At 48.5% G+C, this 23,662-nt stretch overlaps 1 protein-coding gene and 1 pseudogene across 5 annotated transcripts in view; both read right to left on the bottom strand.

The window, feature by feature from the left end:
* The window catches only part of Cpt1a (carnitine palmitoyltransferase 1A), a 60,986-nt gene that overhangs the window by 21,529 nt on the left and 15,795 nt on the right, over window positions 1-23,662 (bottom strand). For all 5 annotated transcript variants that reach the window (XM_023710700.1, XM_023710697.1, XM_004627121.2 and 2 more), the window contains 8 exons: window positions 20,028-20,181; window positions 16,838-16,977; window positions 12,613-12,784; window positions 10,838-10,939; window positions 8,690-8,827; window positions 6,705-6,782; window positions 3,822-3,929; window positions 2,887-2,971 (listed from right to left, as the gene is read on the bottom strand). In XM_023710700.1, coding sequence (XP_023566468.1) covers window positions 2,887-2,971; window positions 3,822-3,929; window positions 6,705-6,782; window positions 8,690-8,827; window positions 10,838-10,939; window positions 12,613-12,784; window positions 16,838-16,977; window positions 20,028-20,168 — 964 coding nt within the window. In that variant the 5' untranslated portion in view covers window positions 20,169-20,181. The remainder of the gene's footprint in view (window positions 1-2,886; window positions 2,972-3,821; window positions 3,930-6,704; window positions 6,783-8,689; window positions 8,828-10,837; window positions 10,940-12,612; window positions 12,785-16,837; window positions 16,978-20,027; window positions 20,182-23,662) is intronic.
* LOC105741638 lies at window positions 16,992-18,938 on the bottom strand (annotated as a pseudogene).

The raw sequence follows: 23,662 nt of genomic DNA, 5'->3' as shown, positions 1-23,662 counted from the left end.
GAACATTTGATTCTACTGAAATCATTAAGACAGACAGACAAGGATCCGATCAGCAGAGATGGGCTGCTGGGTTTAACCCTGAGAGAACAGCGATTCCATTCTCCCAGTCTCTGTACTTCCAAGAGGAATCTGATACACCTGCCAGCTGATCCTACAGCACATGCTGAAGTGCAGAGCGCTAAGATAGGTCTTAGAAGAGAGGCTTCCCTAGGCGAATACCACGACTTATTACAGAATTTAAATAGTTTGTATGGTGACTAAGTGGAACCTGTGAACACCACTTGAGAGGAACAAACTGTTGCTGTTTTCCTGAGGCCAGACAGGGCCATCCACGCACAAAACATGATGCCCTATCTGTAACTCACACTCAATGTAAAAATCAATCCTAGGCAGACTGAAGATCTGTAAATGAAGAAAAAGTTAAATGCTGTTAAAGAGAAAAGAATTTCTCAAACAAGACATAGAAGCAACTGATGCACTGGGTGTCACCCCCAAGTTTTGGTATTAATGCCCATTACTATTAAAGACTGAGACTGGGGGCACCAGGAGAACTAAGACCTCGGGGGCACTGGGCCCACATGCCCGAGGAGCTGCTGGAGGCTGAGCATCTAGGATACACAGGGACTGTCCACGAAGTACTGAGAGAAAGAAGCATCACCCACTTTTTGAAAGGGCACAAGATAGAGGAACAAAAGTTCTCAATGGAAGAAACCCAAATGTCCAACTAACATCGAAGAATTTGCTTTCCCTGATGAGCCCAGAGTTAGCAAGGAAGAGATAAGAGGTCTCTTAGTGTTACAGCTTGTGTCTAGACGTCGCCCAAAGCCTTATGCATTCACAGGGGGGGCTTCTCAGGGGTGGCTGCAACTGCAGTGTGTGATGCTGGGATGAAGGCGTGCAAGTCCTGCATCAGCCCACCGACTGCCCTGGCATAGTTCTGGTGTGAGTGCCATCCAGTGGCCTGCATGGAATCTAAGACACAGAAAGAGGGTCGTCGCTTGCTGTTCTGCTCCTTCACTACCCCTCTGCCTTCTGCCCACATGAGTAGTCTCTCCTCTGGGATGCCCCTCTGCTGTGCCACCCTGCCTTGGAGCCAGCCAATTATGAACTGAAATCTCTACGGACTGTGAACTAAGCAAACCTTTCCTCCTTTACCTTTGGTTGTTGGGTATTTTGTCTCAGCCACGAGAACAGTAACTAAGAACCATGAGGGCTGGTGGGCGCATGTGGCTAAAATCACCAAGAGCGATCTGTCAGTGTCAATCAAACTGAAAAGCCCACCATGAGGCCCACCAAGTTAACCACACAAAGTGGTTAACCTACGACCCAGGGGGAGAGGTCCACGCACATTCATTGTGGTGTCCCTTATAAACGCAAAGAGAAAAGCCAGAAGCAGCTTACACACTGCAATCGTTCTGACACTAAATAGCAAAGTACACCAAAAATATAGATAAAACAATGACTGCACTGGAGTGATTAAGTTAGTACTTTATCTTCTCTTAAATCTTCTAAACTTCAGGGGTAATTCCATTAATTAAAAGGTTTTTGTTTTGAGACAGGGTCTCACTCTGCAGTGCAGCCTGGCCTTGAGCTCCCCATGATCCTCCTGAGTCAGCCCCGAGTGCTGGGATTACAGACGTGCCACCATGCCTAGCCAAATCAAAGTTATTGAATGGAAACAAGCTAGAATGAAAGAGCTACAGCCAGGCGTGGTGGCTTGCATCTATAATCCTAGCACTCTGGAAGGCTGAGGTAGGAGGGCTGCAAATTTGACTCTAGCCAAAGCAATTTAGTGAGATCCTGCCTGAAAGTCAAAGAAAAGGAAGAAAAAAAAGCTGGTGCTATAGCTCAGTGTAAAAGTTCTAAATTAAATCCTCAGTACTAAAAAAGAAAAAACACTACTACACGTGGATAGCTGTCCCTTATTACTGAAGGGGACTGGTTCTAGGACTCCTTGTAGACACCCAAATCCCCATTGCTCAAATTGCCTGTATAAAATGATGTCATAGCTGGGTACAGTAGCACTGGCCTGTAATCCTAGCACTCAAGAGTTTGAGGGAGGAGGATCGCTGTGAGCTCAAGACCAGCCTGGGCTACATAGTGAAATCCTATCTCAAAAAAGACCAAAACAAAAAGTGTCATATTTGCAATTGCCTATGCACATCCTCCTGAGCACTTTAAGTCATCTCCAGGTTACTACAGCTCGCAGGGTGAAAGCCATGCTAGTGTGTGGGTGTATGCACGGACACAGTAGGGACCAGAAGCCTCCACAGGGAAGCTCAGCTGCAGCAACACACTCAGAGGCTGGATGGACAGGGGATCTTCCCCCACGGACCTAATGCAACCATGGGGTTACAAGGACGAACAATGCCCTCTCAGAAGGGGTCTGCTGGCCAGTCGGGTGTCTCCACATCTCCCTACCTGCACAGACATTGCAGTGTGATCGCTGGGGCCCTGGGCCATCCCAGCAGACAGCACCTGTCCCTCCTGTCATTCTCCAGGATGCCTTGGGCAGACATAACACATGACCCCCTCCCAGCTGGCAAGCCAGCAACTGGCCCACCATCCACTTCTCCAGTACAATCTAGTCTGCATTTTAAAACCAACTTTGCCTGAGAGCCATAGAGACATGCCCTAGGAATCCAGAAGATGAAACAAACAGTTCAACAGACATGGACAAAACACTACTGACGTCAAACTAAAATCTGGAAATAGGCCCGCTGTCCAAACTTAATAAAGACAAAGGAAATCCAACGGACGTGCTCATGGCCCCACACCCTCTGGAAAGACTTTAAAATCAGTGCAGTCCCTCAGCCGCCCCTGCTCACTGGAAGCGAAGGATGGAAAGTGCTGGTTGCCAAAGGGGCCTGGGGGAGGCCCACTCACCTGTCTCCTCCCCGGGGATCCGGCAGGTGTTAAACAACCGCTCCCACTGCGCCGAGCAGAGGGGAATGGTAGAAACAAGGCGGGTCTGTAATAAAGACGTGCTTCAGTCGAACAAGCAAACTTCCAGAGGAAAATAAAAAAGGAGGAAACGAAGGCCACACATCTAATTGCAGTGTCTGCTCTCTGCTCACCCCCATCTTCCCCCAGTGCTCCCTGGGGCGGTTCACAGGGGCCTTGGCTGAAGCATGCCAGCATCTGACATCGGGCACTCACTTCCAAAATAGTGTACTTGAATCAGTTCTTTACAAACTGATGCTTAAAACAAAGGGCGTATTTAAGAGAGATATAAGCCAGGCACAGTGGCTGTGCCTGTAATCCTAGCTACTCAGGAGGCTGAGGCAGGAAGACTGCAAGTTCAAGGCTGGGCTGGGCAATTTAGTGACACCGTCTCACCCTAAAAAATAAAAAGGTCAATGGGGATGGCTCAATGGTAAAGTGCCTCTGGGCTTGATCCCCAGTACTGCTAAACAAAACAAACAAACAAACAAAAAAAAATTTTTTTTTTTTTTTTTTAGGGAAACTGCTAGAACTAAACTAACCAAATATATATTCATTTAGCATATTACAGAATTAAGGCTCAAAATTATGCTGGGTAGATGCACACAAAGGATTTCACTTACACCAAAGACTTGCCATGACAAACTAATGAGAATGACAAACAGCAGGTCGGTTATCCGAGAGGGAGAGACTGTGAAGAAGCAGAAGGACTTTCGGGGTGACAGATTCACCATCCTGACGGTGTGACAGTTTTGAGGGCTATCAGGATTCGGCCAGGCGGGGGCTTATCTGATCTGGCACTTTTAGCTCATGCAGTGTCAATCTCCCTCACTCAAGCTGTTTCACTGGAATCGGTGAAAAACACAGTGTTTGCCTACCGGTTTGATCTCCTCCCGGTCCAGCTTGCGTCTGTACAGCAGGATGGCGTGGATGGTGTTGCCTGCCCTTGCTGCCTGGATGGGAGTTGGGGTGACATAGAGCAACTCCTGGAAAGAGAAGGTACGACAAGAGAGAATGTTCATTCATGGGAAAGATACCGATCGGAGTACATCTGCAGAGCCCACCTCAACTGCAGACATTTCTATACAAGTGCATTCACATGTCTAAGAGATGATGAAACATATGGTAGATATTTAAGTTTCAAAAAATTATAACACACATTGCCATCAATCCCCCTCAAAATGCACCCCTTCGCTTTGAAAGCACTTATTCAATCATTCTTGCCACTTTTTAAAAAAAATGTATCAATTATTTAATTAGGTCCTTAGTAAGAAATTTAGACCACTAATTTATAAGGATAAATTTCACTTGTCAGAGCAAAAAAGAACACAGGTAGCCCCAGAGCTGAAGAACAGCTTTGAGTTTTGCTAAAATCTGTGAGTCTACTGCTTTCTGATTGGCCTTGTGCTGCTCTGGACTCTGGTAGCTCTCTTTCCTGGTGTTGACAATCTCACCCTCCTCGTGTCTGGGCTCTGCAGCCACTTCTTCTTTAATAAGCATCAGTGAGGTGTTTGGAGATTTTCACTTCACTGGTATCAATTTCTGTGGAGGTGGCAATGACAAATTTCTGTGTTCTACACAGAGGAACCGGATTAAGAGTAAGAGGCCCAGTCACAAGTAGCAAGCCACTGGCCAACTGCCTCAGAGAGACCACTCTCGTCTCTGTGGTGCCCCATGAGGATGATCAAGATGGCGCTGGGAGGCCAACTCAAAGTCTCCTCACATGCTGATCAAAGGATTTTTTGCTGTGGTTCAACAGCTTTTGGGGCACATCTTCAGCAGGGTAGTAGCTAGGTGTTTTTCACTTGATCTTAGCCAAAGGCCGAGAAGCAGCTGTAGGCATTTTCTGAAGGTTAACCACCCAGGCACCATCATTCTTTTCACCACCAACTGGTTTTGTGACTCCTTCTTTTTCTTCTCAACCTTCAGTTTATCAGCAGTACTCTCTCTCGTCATAAATCCTTTCTGGAACACACAGCAGATTGGGAGTATCTACCAATTCCTCTAATCAGGATAGGATTTCGGCTGCAGTGGTGCTGCCCCTTCTTGGACTTTTTAGCCTTCACGTTACCCTTTTGACCAGTGCCATTGGCAGCCTTCTTGGCTTCAGGTTTCTTCCCAGTTTTCTAGTCCACCATCTTGCAAGGTGACAAAGGGAACTGTTGCCACTTTCTGAGGCAGTTCTGGAAATCCTGTTTTTTATTTTATAAAAATCTTTTCTTCCTTCCCTCCTTTATTTATTTGGTACAGGGTCTCACTACACAGCCTGGACTCATAGAGATCCTCTTGCGTCAGCCTCCCCAGTTTCAGTGGCTAGCACAGTGTGCCTGGAGTTCCAGGGCTGGCACAGCATGTGGTGGTATTGGGGATCGAACTTGGGTCCTTGTGCTTGCCAGGCAGGCACTTAGACCATGGAGCTATCTCCCCAGCTTGGAAATCCCGTTTTGTGAGTGTCTTTACAACGTGTGATACAAAATAAAGTGACTGCAGCTGTTGTGTGCCATTGGACAGGCAGGCTCCCAGGAAATGGGTTACAAGACAAACTACAACTTAATTTTTTACTTTGGTCATTTTCACTTTGTTAACGCAGAACACAAGCCCTCAGGTATTCCTGGACCACTAAAAGATAACCATATTCTTCCCCAGATAGCCTTGTAGGATGCATAGGAAGAAAGCAATCAGGTAACGGAAATTTTCTGAAAGAGAAGTAACCCAAGCCTAAGACAACCATTTACATAGATTTATACTTGCAACGAAGTTGTTACACACAATTCTAAAAACCTTTGTTTCCCACAGCTGCAAAAGGCCAGGGACAACACAAATCTGAGCATCCTGGAAAGTTCTAGGTACACAGCGTATCCCGGCTGTACAAGAAAAGACTCTGTACCAGATACATGCTGATCCTCCAGGGCAAAGGTCAGAGGTGGCCGCTGTCTCCACTATGCAGCAAAAGAAGCTCTATGCACTACACTGACAATTTTTTTCTTTTTCAGTTTTACAGAGTTTCACCCAAGAGAAGAAAAGAAAAAACATTTTTTCATTTTTTTTTGAAATGAAAAATGAGAAAGACAAAGCAAACGACAGAAGGGAAAATAGAAGGAATCAAAGAAAGGGACAGGAGAAGTTTAACAAGTCTGCTGCTACACAGAGGCCGACAACCCAAACTGGGGGTTTCCAACCCATGGCAAAGTTTCAAAGGATGAAGAAAGGCCACAGGGCAGGAAAGAGGTACTCTGTGCAGCCTTCCCCGTGCCTCCACTGGCCCCAGCTCACAGAAGGGCAAGCACTGGCAGCACAATGAGCTCCAGGCTGGGACAGCACCTAGCCCTTAGGGACGCTGTGGACAGAAACACAGCACTGATCGAGGGGAACAGCAGCAGGGGTTCCCAGGACTGGGAGCTGAGCATGCCATGAGAGTGGTTTCCCCATTGACATTCTGATTTGGTAGCTCTATGTCCCTGTGCAATAAACAAATACAAAGGACCTGCACACGGGCTCTGCTGAGGAATGTAGACCTGGGCCAGAGCCCCTGGCAGCACAAAGCCTCAGACAAGAGGAAACAGGAGCAGTAGGTTGGGGCCAGGGAGATGGCTCAGGAAAATAAGTGCTTGCCTGGCAAGGGCAAGGGCCTGAGTTCAATCCCCGATTCCGCAAAAAAAAAAAAAAAAAAAACAGGAGCAGTAGGTGCGGCGGCCACCCCCAGAGCTGCCCACAGCTGGGAGGATGCTTCCCCAGACAAGTAGCCCAGCCCAAGGACTCACCATGGCGTAGTAGTTGCTGTTCACCATCAGTGGCCCTCGGCTCCGGAGGTAGATGTACTCCTCCCACCAATCGCTCACCTAGTAGACAGAGACAGGTAATAACCCAGAGGCTTCGACTTGCAGGGAGCCATGAGCCATGTGGGTTGTGAGCACAGGCCACATGCTCACGGGGAAGTTGCAGGTTTGCTCTGGGACACCTGCAAAGGACAGGGTCTTTCCGGAGCAGGTGGCCCTGAGCAAATGCAATTCAGGAAGTGGGCAATGGAAAGTGTTTTAGGGTTAGACATAGCTGGAAGGTATGTTCATCACATAGATGGCTAAAAAAAATAATAAATAAATAACAAAGAAAGGGCCAGGGAGACAGGGCAGCAGTCTAAGTGCCTGGCAAGAGCAAGGACCAGGGTTTGATCCCTGTACTATATGCTATCCCGGATCTGCACTGAGCCGGCCATGGAAACCCGGTGTGGTGGCACATGCCTGTAATCCCAGGGCTGGGGAGTCTGAGCTGCATAACAAAACCCTGTACCAAATAAAGAAATAAATGCCAAAGTGGCCAAGCAGGATGGTACATATCTACAATCCTAGCACTCTAGGAGGCTGAGGCAAGAGCATTGCAAGTTTGAGCCCAGCCAGGGCAACTCAGCAAAACCATGTCTCAAAAGAAAAAAAAAAAAAAAAAAAAGGCTAGCTCAGCCTTCTTTTAGTTGTAGCTCTGGGCAAAGTCCTGGATGAAATCCTCACTACTGAAAAAATAAAAATTAAACATAAAAGTGAATGATTGACTACTAACATGTTTTAAAAAGCAATACTCAAGGGTGGGGTACTTGCTGGCATGTGTGAGGCCCTCAGTTCCAATCCCCAGCACACACACACAAAAAGATCTAAAAGTGCCTCACATATTGCTTTTCCTTTTTCTATTTCCCAGGTCCTAAAAAAGCCAGTCTCAGGGCCCGTGATATAGCTCAGCGGCGTAAGCACCTACCTGGCAAGACTAAGGTCTCAAATTTGGTCCCAGGCACCACAAAAACAAAACAAAATAAGCCACCCATCTCCATGCTGCTCCATGTTAGAGCTGCGGCACTGACACAGGGGCCAGCACGTGCCAGGTCACTGTCCAGCAGGAATGTCCTGCTGTCACCTGGTGAGCTGTCCCTAGCACCACAGAGGCAGTGCCATCTCAACCTAGCACCATCCACTGGCTCTGTCAGGGTCACCCTTAACCCTCTCTTCCATGTGAGCTGTGTCCTGAAACTCAGACCTCTCAGACGCCGTGCAGCCTAGACTATTGGCTCTCGCCCCACCCTGACACGTGGCCGCTCAGCTGGGCCAGGGAGCAGACTGTGGCTGAGAGGCGTCACTGGAGCTAATGCTAAGGGGACCCTGGGCCAGAGGCAGTACCAGAAGGCGTCAGTGCTGGGCTACAGGTGTCTGACCCAGGGCTCAGGGGCAATGCTCCTGGAGCCCAAAGGAGCCAAGCCAGAGGGTAGAGCAGGTGGCAAAGGTGGCGTGCGCACAACTGCTGGTGGCAGTAAGTTCACAACCTCCTTCCAGCCTGAAGACAACGGACATCATACAAAAACATCAGCCAGAATGAGGTACGAATGTTCCTTCCCGCCCGGGGAAACCTTTCACTAACCATGATCTGGATGGGGCCTCACGGGTGATGGTGGCTGATCTCAAACGTGATGCTGGCTCTGTTACACCTGACCTCCAATTAGTATTTTCACACAGAAAAATTTCACCAAGAAACGGTTACACTGTGATGCACGTCTGTCATCCTAGCACTGAGGGAGGCTGACGCCCGAGAATTGCAGGTTCTATTCCTGCCTGGGCAACTTAGTAAGACCCCGTCTCAAAATTAAAAAATTGAAAGAGCTGGGGATGCAGCTCAGTGGTAAAGCGCCCCTGGGTTTAGCCCCTGGTGCCACACACACACACACACACACACACACACACGAAGGTACATTATATCTATATATACTCACATAATTTGTGGCCCACCAGGACTTTAACTTCAAATACCACTGTAGTCTTGGTCCAAGAGTGACAGCAAAATCTTGGGCAAGCACTGTCATCCGTTTAAAGTCCTCCTCCTTCATAAGGGGTTTCACTGATTCCAGATACTGGGGTGAGTGAAAAAAAAAAAAAATCAGGTGCCTTAAACACGCATGGAAGCCACGGCTCCTTCACCTGTGCCTTAGGGTGGTCTCACTATGCCACAAAGATTAAACCTGCCTGAGCTCGCTGTACCGGTCCACGGCCAGGTGAACGTACACCAATGCTAAATGCCATTGTAGGTTGATAATTAAACAGTGTCACCTTGTTGTGGTTTATATCTGGATGTCCCCCAAAGCCTCATGTGTCCAAAGGTGGGGCTTTTGGAAGGTGATAGGGTTATGGGGTGCTACAGATAAGAGTGGCATTAGCTATGGGGGTCGGGGAGTATGCAGGGAGCAGCATTGGGGGGACGCTCGGTGACAATGGGAACGAACAATCCCTGGATCAGGACTTCCAGCACACAGACTTACAGGCAGACAGACGCACCCCAGCCCACCCTAGAGAGCCAGGCATGGGTCGTCAAAACCTGCAGGGGGCAGTTCACATGCAGGACATGTAAGAGCCTTAGGGGCTGCGGAGACAGCTCAGCGGCATAAGCACCTGGCTAGCAAGCGCAAGGTCCCGAGTTTAATCCCTGATACCAAAAAGAAAAAGAAAAAAAGAGCTTTCGCCTTGCTCCTAAGTGAGAGGTTACAGAAAGTATGATTGCTAAAAAAATAAAAAAATAAAAAAAAAAAAAAGAAAGAAAAGCAAAACTGCTATTACATCTGAATCCATTAGGAGATGCTTTATTCCCACAAACTATTTGCTGGAAAAACAGCTTCAGGGCAGCAGTGATCTCCTGGTCGGCCTGCACCATGAAGGGCAGGGCCGTGTTCCCTAGACACCGCCAGCTGCTACGCGTCCTGGGGCTACTCACAGTGAAATGTGCACCCCTGAAATGGAAAACTGCACTCACTACAGTGAGCTACGCAGGCAGGCAGGTGCCCAGTGGACGCTGTCCTGAGTGTCACCCCTGTGTCGCCCTCCTGGGGTCCGGATGGCGCCGTACCGTCAGCCTCCACGCCCAGGGGACAAGGTAGGAGAGCAGGGATGAGATGGAACATTCCCAGACAACAGGGACTAAACCCTAAGCCTAGATTCAAATCCTGAAGCCTACAAGCTTTCTGTGTAAGCGTTTCCAAAAACAGGCCAAAAGACCAGAACCCCGGTACCTTGATGGTTGAAAGGCAGAACAATGCTGTCATTTCATGGTCTGGTGGTTCCCCAACAAACAAAGTACAAAATTACCCTCCCTTAGCACAACCCTGAGGGCAACAACCCTGCTCCTAGACATATGCCCCAAACAAGGGCCAACAAGTGCTCCGACAACAACCTGTGCGTGAATAGTCACGGCAGCACTGTTTCACAATGGCCAAAAGGTGGAACAGCTAAGTGGCTCTCAGCAGGTGGATCCACGAATGGTGGTCTTTCCAGCCGCAAGCTAGAGTGTAAATGGCCTTAAAACCACTCTGCTTAAAGCAGACATGGTGGTGCACACCTACAATCCCAGTACCTACAGGCAGAGGCAGGAGGAGCACCACAGGCCAGTCTGGGCCTCATAATGAGTTCGAGGTCAGCCTGAACAGAGCAAGACTGTCTTCAACAAACCTCCCAAAATACAGTGATACTTTAGGGAAAAAATTGTAAAAACCCCACAAGGTACATAGCTAAGGGCTAATAAAAGCACATGGCGGGGCTGGTGAGATGGCTCAGTGGTCTAAAGCACCTACTTAGAACAAGCTTAACAAAGCACAGGGACCGCGGTTCAATCCCCCAACACCACATGCCAGCCCGCCCCCCCCCCCCCCAAAAAAAAAAAAAAAAAAAAAAAAAAAAAGCACATGGCAGTCAGGAGTGGTGGCACAGGCCTACAATCCCAGCACTCAGAACAATGGGACAGGAGAATCTGTTTGAGGTCAGCCTGTGAGACCCTGTCCCAAAAAATAACAGTAAACTGACTTACAGTCTGAATTGGACAGCCTTAACCGGAAAGGTGCCTGGCAACCCCAAGTGTGAGGAGGGAACACACTCACCCTGTTCACGGTGTCTTTGACGGCTGGCACAGGTTGGCGAGGCAGAGAGGTCTGGAAGCTATACAACATGGGTTTCCGACCTGAAAAGATCTTGACCATGGTCTGAAAAAAAAAGTCACAGTTTCAAAGATGAGGCTAAGTTAAAGACCTAAAGCCAGTCCTCCACCATACCCACTTGTCCACTACTTACTGATGGTCTCTGCCAGTTTATTTTTCCAAGGACCCAATCTCAGGCCCCATGCTCACAGGCCTTGGCACAGGGGCGTGGGCATATGTGCACGTGCACACACGCACGCATGCACATGAAGGAAAACAAGGCTGTGGCAGGAAGGGGCAAATGGGACAGACTCTGAGATGTTGCTACCCCTGGTTCTCTGACCATACCTCTGGGGCCTGTGGTGTTCCTGCCTGCCTGGGCCTTCACTTGTAGGGTTTTGCATGAGGCCCTCAGTTTTGGGACTGGTTCAAGGCTCTGGGGACAGAGTAAAGCCAGCCTAGTCCCGGAGCACACAGTCCCTGGATAAGGTCAGGTGTATGGAGGACACAGTCACCCCCTGGGACACAATGCAGTAACAAGTCATCCATGTTCACTGAACAAATGCATTCCTAGGGGCCCTGGGACTCAGCTCAACATCAGCAACAAGTGACACACTGGGCAATGTCACTGAAGTGTTTTCCATGGGAACCTTCTCCAGCTCATTTGGTGTTAAAGTGCTTCTGTAGAAATGAAAACACTACTTGACAACAGCAGGCAATGATCTGGGGAAAAGGGGAGACCTGAGACCTGAAACACGCAGTGGCTCCTCAGTGACTCCCGGGAGGTCTGGGGCAGCAGGCCAGCTCATGGCTGGGGTACCCATGGGGCCACTGAGCACAAAGGCCCAACCTCAGGTTCAGACAACATCACCAAAGCTGCCACATCACTTTACAAACACTAATAAAACCACGAGTGAGCCCAGAACTGGAGGGAGGAGGATTTTAAGGAAAATCTCCACAGGGTGAAGTTCATAAAAATCACTGAGGCCACTCTATAAAACACAAGTTAACAAAGCTATTATTTCTCAATAAAATGCCCAGCTCCAAAGAGCTTAAATAGCCAAGAACAGCAGATGGCAGTGAGGACAGGCAGGTAGGGTCAAATGAGACACAGAGTGGGGAGGCCTGCAGCACTCACACAGCCAAACCCTGAGGCAGGGGCCTCGAGAGCCAGAAGTGATCCTCACCTCAGACAGCTGCTGTTTCAAAAAATGTGAGCTCATTAAAGCAAAGATCTAACGTGGGACGTGGACCTCAGAGCCTTTCATTTTCCACAGGAGCCTTGGGCTCAAAGCCACGGCAAGCAGAGGGAGTATGCAGCAAGGTACTAGTCACGCTGCTTAGCACAGGTCAGCCAAGGAAGCCACTGAATGTCTGCACTCAAGGTCCCCATAAAAGCTACGAGGACCTGGGGGTGACACATCTGTCTGACCAACTGTCTGAGCTACAAATAAGCAGATGCAAGGGGCTGGGGAGATAGCTCAGCAGAATAAGCACATGCCTGGCAAGAGCAAGGGCCTGAGTTCAATCCCTGGTTCCATAAAAAAAAAAAAAAAGCAGATTCAAGACTGAATGTCACAGAGGTCACCAACATTATCAGACAAAATGCCGTCTGGCCCAAGCCAAAGATAAATCCAGTCTTTGTAGTCACTAGAGACCAAGCCACGTGGCATGTGTCAAAGGAGAACCAGTCCCAGAGAGCCCGCCCTTAAACACCACTGCCAGGGGTGCTCGGTTACCATCCAGATCTTGGTGCTGCGGCTCATCTTGCCGTGCTCGGCGAACATCCAGCCGTGGTAGGACAGGAGCACCTTCAGGGAGTAGCGCATGGTGAAGATGAGCGCCACCCACAGGCCCGTGCCGAAGAGGAAGCTGCTGACCACTTCCTTCGTCTGGGTGGACAGGTAGCCACTGGGAGACAAATCATGGTGAGAGAAAAGCACAAGCACAGGAAGGAGGCTGCAGGTAACACCCGTGCACGACACTGCATGCTACAGGACAAAGCAGCCTTTGAGGGATCAAAAGGAGAAGCCCAGCCCAGCCCAAATCATCCCAAATCTGCACTGGCCCCAGCAGCAAGAACACTCAGGAATCCACCTCTCCAAAGCCCACAGCAGCTCTCGACCCTGCCTTGAGGTGAAGCAGTTCTTGGGCACAAGTCAGAGCACTGGGGCAGGGGGATCTCTGGAGTCCAGCTTGAGCAATACAGCAAGTCTATTGCTTTAAAAAAACAAAAAGGAATGGAACCCGTGTGATGGTGCACACCCGTAATCCCAGCACTAGGAAAGTGAGGCAGAGGCAGAGGAGTTTGAAGCTACCCTGAAAGCTACATAGTGAGACCCAGTCTCAAAACAGGGCCGGCCAGATAGCTCAGCAAACTAACGCACCTGCTCAGGAGAGAGCAGTGGCTGGGGTTCAATCCCCAGCGTGCTGTGCTGGCCCCACCCCTAGGGTGCACTGAGACAGTGATTGACACTGAGAATGGTGGCCCCTGCCTGTAATCCCAGCGCTTGGGGGCCTGAAAACAGGAGAATCACTACAAGTCCGATCTACGTAGTGAGAATGTGTAGATGCTGTACTAAATTTAAAAAAAAAACAGACACAGAAAGCGTACAGAAGAGCCAGCCAGTATATGTCTGTGGGAAAAATACAGGACTTTTTCCAGGGTCCAGGAGGCATGGTGAGCAGCCATCATTAGGTGGAGATCTGCTTGTGGGATGCCCAGGCCCTGGTGGATCGGGACCGCCCCGCCTGGTGCTCACAGGGATTCTGGGCCATCTCCTTCTTGCTGAGTTTTCCCCTCTTCAATCTACCACTGGATGTCACATTTGTCACTTTATATCAGGAGCTTGTTCATGATCCAGACAACACTTCCTATGAATGAGCACTCTGCTCGTGTGACATAATCACTGAAGCATGCAGGAGGGCAAGTGGGAGGCTCACCGAGTTCAAGGCCAGCCTGAGCTACCGTGAGAGAAACACTGTCCTTTGTGAAGGGAAGGAGGGTATTTCATGGTGAAAAATGGATCTGTAACAATGACACAGCATTGACTCATTACAAGGATTAAAGTCAAAGAGAGGGACAGGGAGATAGCTCAGCAGCATAAGTGCCTGCCTGGCAAGTGTAAGGTTCCGAGTTCAATCCCCGTACCATAAAAACAAAACAAAACAAAGTCAAAGAGACAGATATGTCACCTGTATAAATCTAAATTATGTGACCATAGGTTTAAGGCAACTAAAAACAAAATCATAAAATTATGAAATAAAATGGGGCACATGCCTATAATCCCATCACTGGGAAGGCTGAAAACATGAGGATCACTATGAGTCTGAGCTGCATAGTGAGACCCTGAACCAAATATGTTTTTAAAAAAACAATAAAATGAGACAAAATGTCACTTTCTGGTTTTCAGTTTTAGCTCTTTTGGAAACTACAAAATATTGAGAAAATAAAAATTATTAGTGTCCTTCAATGGTTAAAACAACAAACATAACTGGAGTCTCAGAAACTACCCATTTAAAAATCCTATGATACTTAACTGACATGAAAACATTATATTTAAGGAAAATTAATTCAGCTTCAAAACTGGTATTTTTCCATAGAACCTGGCAGCTCTAGTGCTCAATGGTAGCCTCTGCACCGGTGTGATCTCTCCTGATAATCTAATCTGCAAGCAAACCTGGATTTAGGGACTGGAGAAGCTATCTTTAGGACATTCTATATTTTAAATTTCTAAGTACTTTTAATACTACAGCACCATTTAACTCAAAAAAAATAAGACAAACGACATGCTCAGGACTTTTTATTTTTTGAGACAGGGACTTACTGTTTAATTCAGGGTGGGCTTAAGTGCACTACGTAGCCCAGGCTCATAGAACTCACTATCTGCCTCAGTCTCCCAAGTGCTGGGATTATAGGCACGTGCCAAGTCCAGCTATAAGGCTTTCTATACCTGCACACAGGCACCTAGACAGCCAGGAACTCTCTTTTTAAAAAAAACACGCTCCCCCTGGGTGTGGTGGTACAAGCCTGTAACCTGAGGCAGGCAGCTCTTAGTGAATTGGAGGCCAGCTTGGGCTACATAGTAGACTCTGTCTCAAACAAAACAAAATGAAACAAAACAAGAACATATTCCTTACAAGGCTGCAGGGATGGACAGAAGCCAAGATGAACCCAGTGGGTACAGCCACGCTGACAGCAGCCATCTAGGACCGGGGAGGTGGGCAGCTCAGTGCAAAAGCACTCATCTCATGTGCAGGAGGCCCAGGTTCTATGTCCAGTATGAAAAAATAAATAAAACTAAATCCAACCCCCTAAAGCCCTACATCCCAGAATACTGGAGTGACTTCCTCCCTGGGAGATCGTAGCAGAGGCCCTTGGGACAGGAAGGCACTGAGCCTTAACCTGACCTTTCTAAATACGGGCCACAGATGGCCCAGTTTACCAAAATAGGTTCAGAGGGACAAAGAAACAAATCTTATAAAGACCCAGATTACAAAAGGCTTTAAATAGCTGACACGTCTGAAGAGAATCTAGTTTTGAGCGACAGCCTAGGTTAGAGTGCATTACAAGTCTGCATTTAACTCAGGAGGCTGAAGCAGGCGTTTGAGGCCTGCTCAGAGAATTTAGCAAGATCCTGCCTTGAAATGAAATTTACAAACTTTACGTTGGTCCCAAAGCAATCTAAAAGGACACAAAACTGGTTCAATGAGTAAGGGGTGGCTAGGCATGGCGGTGTACACCTAGAATTCCAGAGAGCTGAGGAAGAAAGATAAAAAAAATTCAGGCCCAGCCTGGGCAATTTAGCAAGACTGTGTAAAAAGTAAAATTTCTGAAAAAGAATACAGGATATAGTTTATTGCAAAGCACCTGGGTTCTAATCCCATTTTCTTTCTCTCTTTCTCTATCACTCTCTCTCTCTCGCAATCTGTCTCTACACACACACACACACACATACGCACACACACGGAAGCAAAGTATAAAATACAGGGGCAGGGTGTCCCTGGGGAAAAGCCTGATGCTCTCAGGACCTAAGGCAGACTAGCAGATAGCCTGGGCCAAGTGATCAGGCCTGACAGCTGCACCTTGTTGACAGAAACGTCAGCAGTACCCGCCACATCATCCCCATTCCCAGGCAGACAAGGAAACGGCAGGCACCCAGGCCAGGCACGGTTCCACCAAGATGACTAGGAATTTTTACCCCACCTCCTGCAGGTACTTATAAAGCCAGTACTGCTGGGCAGGCCTCTCCTTCACACCCAAGTGTCCTGAAAAAGTCCTAGGAATCAGGACCACCACTCTTGGCTGAAGATTGGTTCCATTCAGCTAAATCTGCTTCATCATTTGAGTCATCAGAATTGAACAGAGTCAGACATTAGCTATGAGCAGAATCTGCACTGCATTTTTGCCACTTGATATTTTCCCTGATTTTCCTGTCTGTCTGTCTGTCCATCTGTCTTACAGTGCTGGGTGTGGAAAAATCTAAAACTGCAGGCAGAAAAGTGCTAGGGGCTCCCCAAGAGGTCCAAGCCCCGTTGAGAAGAACTACAGGTGGATATAGCCCCAGACCTCCCATCCTTAGCAGTTAATTCAGGGGGACCAGAACTCTGCGATGGACCAACTCCAGTGTAAAGAAGCATTTACACTGGTAGCCTCCTGGAAGAAATTTCCTGTGGGCCGCTGTGAGCTCACCCACTGCCATTGCTGAGCCTTGGGCAAAGGGACACCTTCTGGTGGGCGCCCTAGGTCTCATCCGGCTTACAAACTCCCAGGGGACCTTGACACCAGCTCAGGCAATGCAAGAAAAGCCATCATGAGGACAGCAATAGCTTCACACCCAAGTGTCCTGAAAAAGTCCAGGACGCAAACCTAGAACAGTGCCAGTCACAGTACGTGAAGAGACATGCCAATATTGGCAGGTGGAAAATCAGCGAGTGCCCAGACAGCTGGATAGGACTACTCACGTGCCATCAAGGGTACGGCTGATCCTCGCGATCATCCCTAAGGAAGGGTCCACCTTAGTGTACATGGATGACATCACACCCACCACCACGATGAACCAGCTGGAAGGACTGGCCGGGAACACACCGGTGATGATGCCATTCTAGACAAAGACATGGGGACCATGAGTCACGCCCTCTTCCATAGCCTGTGCCACATGGAACCCAGCAGGTGTAAGGCAGTGGAGTGAAGGTGTGGGCAGGTGACCTGGGACCAAACTACCACTAGCAGCTGGGTTGCTACCATGCATAGTTGGCTCCCTTCTTCAACTTAACAAACCTTACCCTGAGATGGTCGTTCTCCAAGCGTGACCCTGGGTCGTGAGGACCATCCTGGCCCCAGTCTACCATACAAACTCCTAGGCTCCACCCAGACTGGCTCCTGACAGCTGCTGATGAAGGATAGCCCTGGGTCACTGGGAAAGCCCACTCCCAACCTGCTGCTGCTCAAGACGCCCAGCACCCGGCTGCACTACTGGCCCTGCACAGTCCCTGAGTCGGGCTGCTTCAGAGCCCCTATGTAGTCACAGGTTCCACAGATCATGCGAGAATGTGCTGGGAAAAACTCCAGGGGGAGAAAAAAGTTGTATATGAAGCAAAACTGGCAAAATATGGATCACTGTTGAAATCAGGAGGAAAACATTAGGGACCACTGGGTGTCAAACAACTCCTCACTGAAGTCTTTCCAGAAGACATTTGGTTTGAAGGGTCTGGTTATATATGCCTGTCAGCAGGACTGGTTTGACCAAGAACAGACAAGAAAGCCATCAAAGTTGTGCTAGAATTCTTTTAGGCAGTATTCCCACCTATACATGCCTGCACCATTCCATTTCCAAATGTCTAAATATACTTTCTGAAATAAAAATGTTTTTGATAATAAATCAGTGTATTAAAGTTAACTAAAAAATAAAATGTGTTCCAGTCACCGAGTCTCTCCAGCCACAAATCCACACCAAGTCCTGTGTCCTGCAGCAGCTTGGAGGCATTCTCCCTACTGGCCATGGCACTGTCCCCTAAAGTGTGGCCATATATTACTTATTCTTTTCTCTCTCTCTCTCTCTCTCCCTTTTGTTTTTCTTTTTGTTTTGAGACAGGGTCTTGCAGTTGTGCTCGCTTGCCCATGACAGCCTGGAAGCCCAATTCTCACACTGGCAACGCAGCACCAAGAATGACGAGTTTCACACTGTAAGGAAGAGCCAGATGACTTTCTGCAGAACTGTGCCTGGTGATCAGCACATGCAGCAAGTGACAAATTCCTTGATATATCTTCCTAAGACATTTTCTATCTGTTTCTGTTGGAATCTTCTTTTGATTACACGTTGGTTATTACCACCTATAGAACCAGTGTCATTCCCAATTTTGCCAAGAAAAATGCAAGGACTTTGAAGTTTAGCCTGGTGATGTAACAGTTTACGGACATCTAGAAAGGCGACGGAAGAGTTTTTCTTGCTTCCTACTTGGATGACCTGTGGCGGTTTCATGACAAACTTTCTTTTTTCTCCTGCAATCATATTTGGATTCTTTTCCCTCGTGATGTTGAACATTCAATTCAGCAGCTCTTCATATATGCAATTTCTCTGCAAGCCTGCCCAAGCAGGCCTGTCTGGTTACTGAACGAGGTAACACCATCATTTCGTGCTATCTTCATCTTCTACAACTTTCTAGTCCTTCGTCCTCTTCTGGAAACTTGACATTCTCCTATGTCTTCTTCCTACTGCCAAGCTCATCCTCTGGTTCAGCTGGCTCTTGGATGTCACCTTTAATCTTAATCCTTTATACCCTCTTCTGCTTCATCATGAGTAAATATCTTTTTCGTTTTATCTTCTGTTTCTTTTGATTAAAGAACTTCAAGTTGCCTGGATCATCAGAAGTACCTTTCTCCTACTGTCTTCTTCATTGGCTTCCACATCTGCCTTCGGCTGGTTCTGGCTCCACTGGCTCCACTTCTTTTGTCTCTGAGAGCTGGGTTTCTTCTGTCTGGGCATCCCCTTCCTCATATAACATAAAGGGTGGCTTCTTTTTCTTTTCTCCTTTTCCTTCTTCTTTGGTCTTTTTGACAGGATTTTCCTATGAAGTTCAGGCTGGCCTTGAGCTCACTTTGTAGCTCGAACTCACAACGATCCTCCTATCTCAGCCTCCAAGTGCTGGGATCACAGGTGTGAACCTCCTCGTCCGGCTTCTTTTTCTTCTTGCTCACAGTAGGATCAAAAATAATCTCTGCCGATGCCCTGGAGAGAATGGGGTACAGCCAAATCTGCAGATCTGCAGCCCACATTTGCCCTACTGCTCCAGGCTGCCCCACATGGGGGCAGTTGGCATTAGGCCACTGACTTCCCTCCTGCGGGTGGGTTCCACATATTGTTTATTCTATGAGCCTTGCCAGTTCACAGTAAACAAGGTCTTGAGGGTTGAATAGTTTCCACCCTCTAAGGGGCACCCTCCTTTCCTCTACAGTGATGAACTTCATGCCAGCTGGTAACCTGGGCCAGGAAACCACCAGCAGAGCCCCAGGACACCAGAGCAGGGAGTTGGCTCTGGGGACCCTTCTGCTGCCACCTATGCTAGCCCAGGGCCTTCCCAATAGCCTTCCTGTGCCACCCAAGAGAGGGACTACAGAGCGTCACACTCTGCACAGTGGGCTGGGGTACGAACTGCTTCAGTATACTGGTTTGAATGTTTTCAAGTATCCACTTAACTCCCGCTAGGTTCTCTTTTTTAAGAAACTAAAATTAGGCCAGAGGGTATAGTTCATCACAGGCTCAATTCTCAATCTACCAGGGGCTACACCCAGTTATTACACAGTTATTAAACACACTTGCCGAAGTTTAGAGTCAATCTTTCTCAACCAAGCGCAGAATGGACACGCGTTCTATTTCTGATGAGACCTCTCGCTAACTAGGTCACTTGCCCTGGGAGCCTCAGCTTCCACGCTGTTGTGTAGCCAGCCAACACGCTCTGAGGCGAATGCCTCTCAGAATTCACCAGAACTCAGTAGCCAGCACACGTCTGAAGGTGCCCATGAGCCTGAGGTGCCATGGAAACATGAACGCCGTGTCACGTCTAAGCGAAAACACGAACTCCCCCATGGTATCAAGACAGCCATTCTTAGGTGTCAAAGTGAACACTGTGGAGATTAAGACGAGTATTGGAGAACCTTGAATCGGATGAACTTCTTTTTCCAAGAATGAAGGCCTGAGAGACAGATCTGCTTCAGGGCTTCATGGCTCAGCTGGAGGTCAATCCCGTCTGGAGTGACAGTGAACTGAAAGGCCACAGCTTGGTGAGCTTCTGCCATTCTGAGAGGTTACCTAGAAGGTGGGAAAACAGAACACAGCGGGTCATTTTCCCAGGAAAATCCTTTCTAAAATTGTAGATCATCCTACATTTCCTCCTTGTTTAATAGATTTTATATTTTCTTTTACAAAATTTTTAATGTTTGTTTGATTGATTGATTGATTTGGTACAGGGTCTCCCCTACACAGCTCAGACGCATAGTGATCCTCCTGTCTCATTCTCCACAGCACTGGAATTACGGGCATGCGCCACCACGCCTAGTTTTGTGGCTGGAACAGTGCACCCGGGGTTCCAGGGCTGGTGTGGCATGCAGTACCGGGGATTGAACCCAGGTCCTTGCACTTGTCAGGCAGGCGCTTAGACCACTGAACCATTTCCCCAACCCCAAATTTTATATTTTCACCAACAGGTTGAATTTTGTCCCTCCACTTCATATCCCTCTCCTGTCCTGTACCCACAGACAACTGCAGTCTTTCTTTAAAGGGTTGAGATGGTTATACAGGCTGAGCTGGCACAAGGCCAGTGTCCTCAGGCCCCCATGCCCTGACCATCACCAAACCACACCCCCAGGCAGCACCCCAAGCCCACCCAGCAGGTACAAGGAGCTGCTGGCTGTTGAGGGACCACCACTGCAGAGATAATTCTTCCTTGCTGCCAGCCAGCAGAGGGTGGCACAGAAGAGCTCCTTATCTGCAGGCGTGGCCCCAGCAGCACCCCACCTTCAGGCAGGGACTCGGCGCCAATGCTAAATGCCTGTGCCTCTACTGCTGTTGCGGGCTGACCTGGAAAACCTCCCTAGACTCCTGCACTGCACCAGAAACAGCCAGCAAAGTGTGCAGGGGAACTGGTGCTCCCCTGACAGGTGGCACCCGAGGCCAGCGTGGCCTTAATCCCCCCCCCAGTGTTTTAGAGGCACCTGGGCTGGGGAAGCTGATGATATGGACCCTCGAGCCTGGTGCCACTTCCTAATGGGGAGGTCTCGGTGTGGCCAGAGATCAGGCCGGGACTGGGAGTCGAGGGCTCAAGCCCGGACTCACACATGCAAAATGAAACATCACCAGGTGATCTAGGAGAGGACCCAGGGGCAGGTGGCATCTCTAGGAAAGGGGGAGGCCCGTGTGTGTGACCACCTGGGAACTGTCTCTTAGGACCTTCGAGCTCTACTTTGATTTAAAAATGAGATGGCAAAATTGCTTCCTACAAAATGTTAAAAAAAAAAAAAAGGGGGCTGGAGAGATGGCTCAGTGGTCTAAAGCACCTACTTGAAACAAGCTTGGCAAAGTACAGGGACCGCGGTTCAATCCCCCAGCACCACATGCCAGCCAGCTGCGCCCCCTGGTGGGCTGAGCTGGCCACCCCCCCCACACACACAAATAAATAAATGTTAAAAAAAAAAAATTGCTTCCTACATACCTGGTTGATTTTGAAGACATACATCCCATTTTGAAAGCAGCAAGATGACTAACAGATGCTTGCTACTGACAAATGTACAGAGTTGAGGACAACACCAAGCGGACAGCTCTGTTTCCCAAAAAGCTACTCAAGGGGCTCCAACGCTCCCCCAGCTCCCTGGGGGACCAACATCACCAGCATTCTTAGTGGCAAAGAAATGAATGTAACTGATAAGCAAAGGATTATCGATGCCAGATTACACAGCGTTCTCAGTCAACTATCCAGAGACACACGTGCAGTGTCTGCTCCGAAACTAAGCCTCAGCTCCAGAGAATGAGGGGCTGGGAATATTTCGTTTCCTTTTCAGGACTAAAATATCCTGCTCACAACTACTTAAATTTAAGAAAGACTTATGGAAGTTTTGGTGGTTTTTTTTTTTTTTTCTTCTGGTGTTAGGGATTGAACCCAGAGCCTTATACACGCTAGACAAATCCTCTACCATAAAGGTACATCCTCAGATCTTTTTAAGATGGGGTCTTGTTAAATTGCCAAGGCTGGACTTGAACTTAAAATCCCCCTGCCTCAGCCTCCCAGAAGGGGATTACAGGTATGCACCACTATGCCCTTTGGGTTTCCTCATTTTGACAGTTTTAGAGTAATTATAATAAACCATCCTAACAGGACCTCCAATGGACAGTCCTTCTAGATTCGTGGCAGGTCTGAGGCAGGATAGTTAATCTGCTCCTTTTTTCTTCCTAACCTGAGCACAGAGCTCTGTTCATACTAAGGATTCATTCAAAACAATCGTTGCCTCACACCAATAAAGAAATAAGTGAAGTGTTTTTTAGACATCACATGATGTTGTGATGTTTTCACTATTTCGCAAATAGCGCAATATTTACAGTGCAATTTTATAGTGTCTGGGCTTTGGTGTGCGGAGGGTCAGACAGGTTCTCTAAGAGCTGTGAAGCTGGACAACCCAATGGTCTCGTGGGGGCCGTTCTGCAGGTCTCTCGTGTCCACACAGATCTCTCAACATGTCACAATGTGTCTAAGGATGCTTCAGCATCTGTCTGCTGCAGGAGGTGCCAGATCCACCATGTGCAGGGAAGGCTTTTGGGGGCAATGGCCACAAACAGAAGGCTGTTCAGAGCTAAGGCCCCAGGCTGGCTCTGACTGGTCCTGGATGCCTGCGTCCCCAAGGCAAGCACACCATCTGCCCAACCCCTGCTCTGCAGGGGCAGCCACAGGGAGCCGAGTAACACAGCCAGAAACCAAAAAGATAGTATCCATGGAGCCAGAGAGGCATCCAACCACATCTACTTGACCTGCCCGATTTTATCTACTATGAAAACACTAAAAAAGAGAAAAGCCAGGCTGTCCATCAGTCCCTGCCTCTCCGCTGACCTCCCACCCTCTTCTTGGGCAGAGGCCACACCCATCATCTGGTAGGGACTTCCACCTGCCACCTGCAGCTCCTACCTTTCACCCCATGGGTGTGGGCACAGCTTGGCAGCCTCTGTCACTTCCAAGTCTACCAGAACAGCAGCCACAGTGACTGCTGACACAGCCACCATGGCTTTGCAGAGTCAAAGTCACCCTCAGGGTGGGGCAGTAGGGCAAGCCCTTCCCTCATTCCTGACCCCGAGCCAGGGGTTCAACAGTGACTCTGAAGCTAAGGGATTTCCTCAAATGCAGGAACTGTAACTACACAAAGCCACTCACTTCCCCTGCTTCCCAAGCCTTGAGGGGCAGAGGGCTCGTGCACCAGTCTCTGAAAGCCAACCTAAGAATAACAGTCACCCTGTTCCCTGCTCTGGTACATCCCTACCAAGAGAAAGCCCTGGGACAGTTTTCCCTTGTGCCCTGGGGTGGCTCTCTATAAAATACAGGAAGCAAGTCTTTTCCTCCAAGCAAACAGATGAGCAGCCCCAGGCCACTGGCTAAGGAGCCCAGGCTGTGTCTGCTTCTTGTACTATGGATAGCCACCAAGAAGATAACAATGTACAATGTATCGAAACTGTCCTATTAATCAGCTTTGAAACTGTCTCATTCATATTTGTTTCTCAATAAAAAAAAAAAAAAAAAAAAAGAGCCCAGGCT

Source organism: Octodon degus, unplaced genomic scaffold (assembly GCF_000260255.1).
Source record: "Octodon degus isolate 3935 unplaced genomic scaffold, OctDeg1.0 scaffold00018, whole genome shotgun sequence".
Classification (NCBI taxonomy): Eukaryota; Metazoa; Chordata; class Mammalia; order Rodentia; family Octodontidae; genus Octodon; species Octodon degus.
Note: the sequence above shows the minus strand (reverse complement) of the source record. Positions and strands in the feature narration are given on the sequence as shown.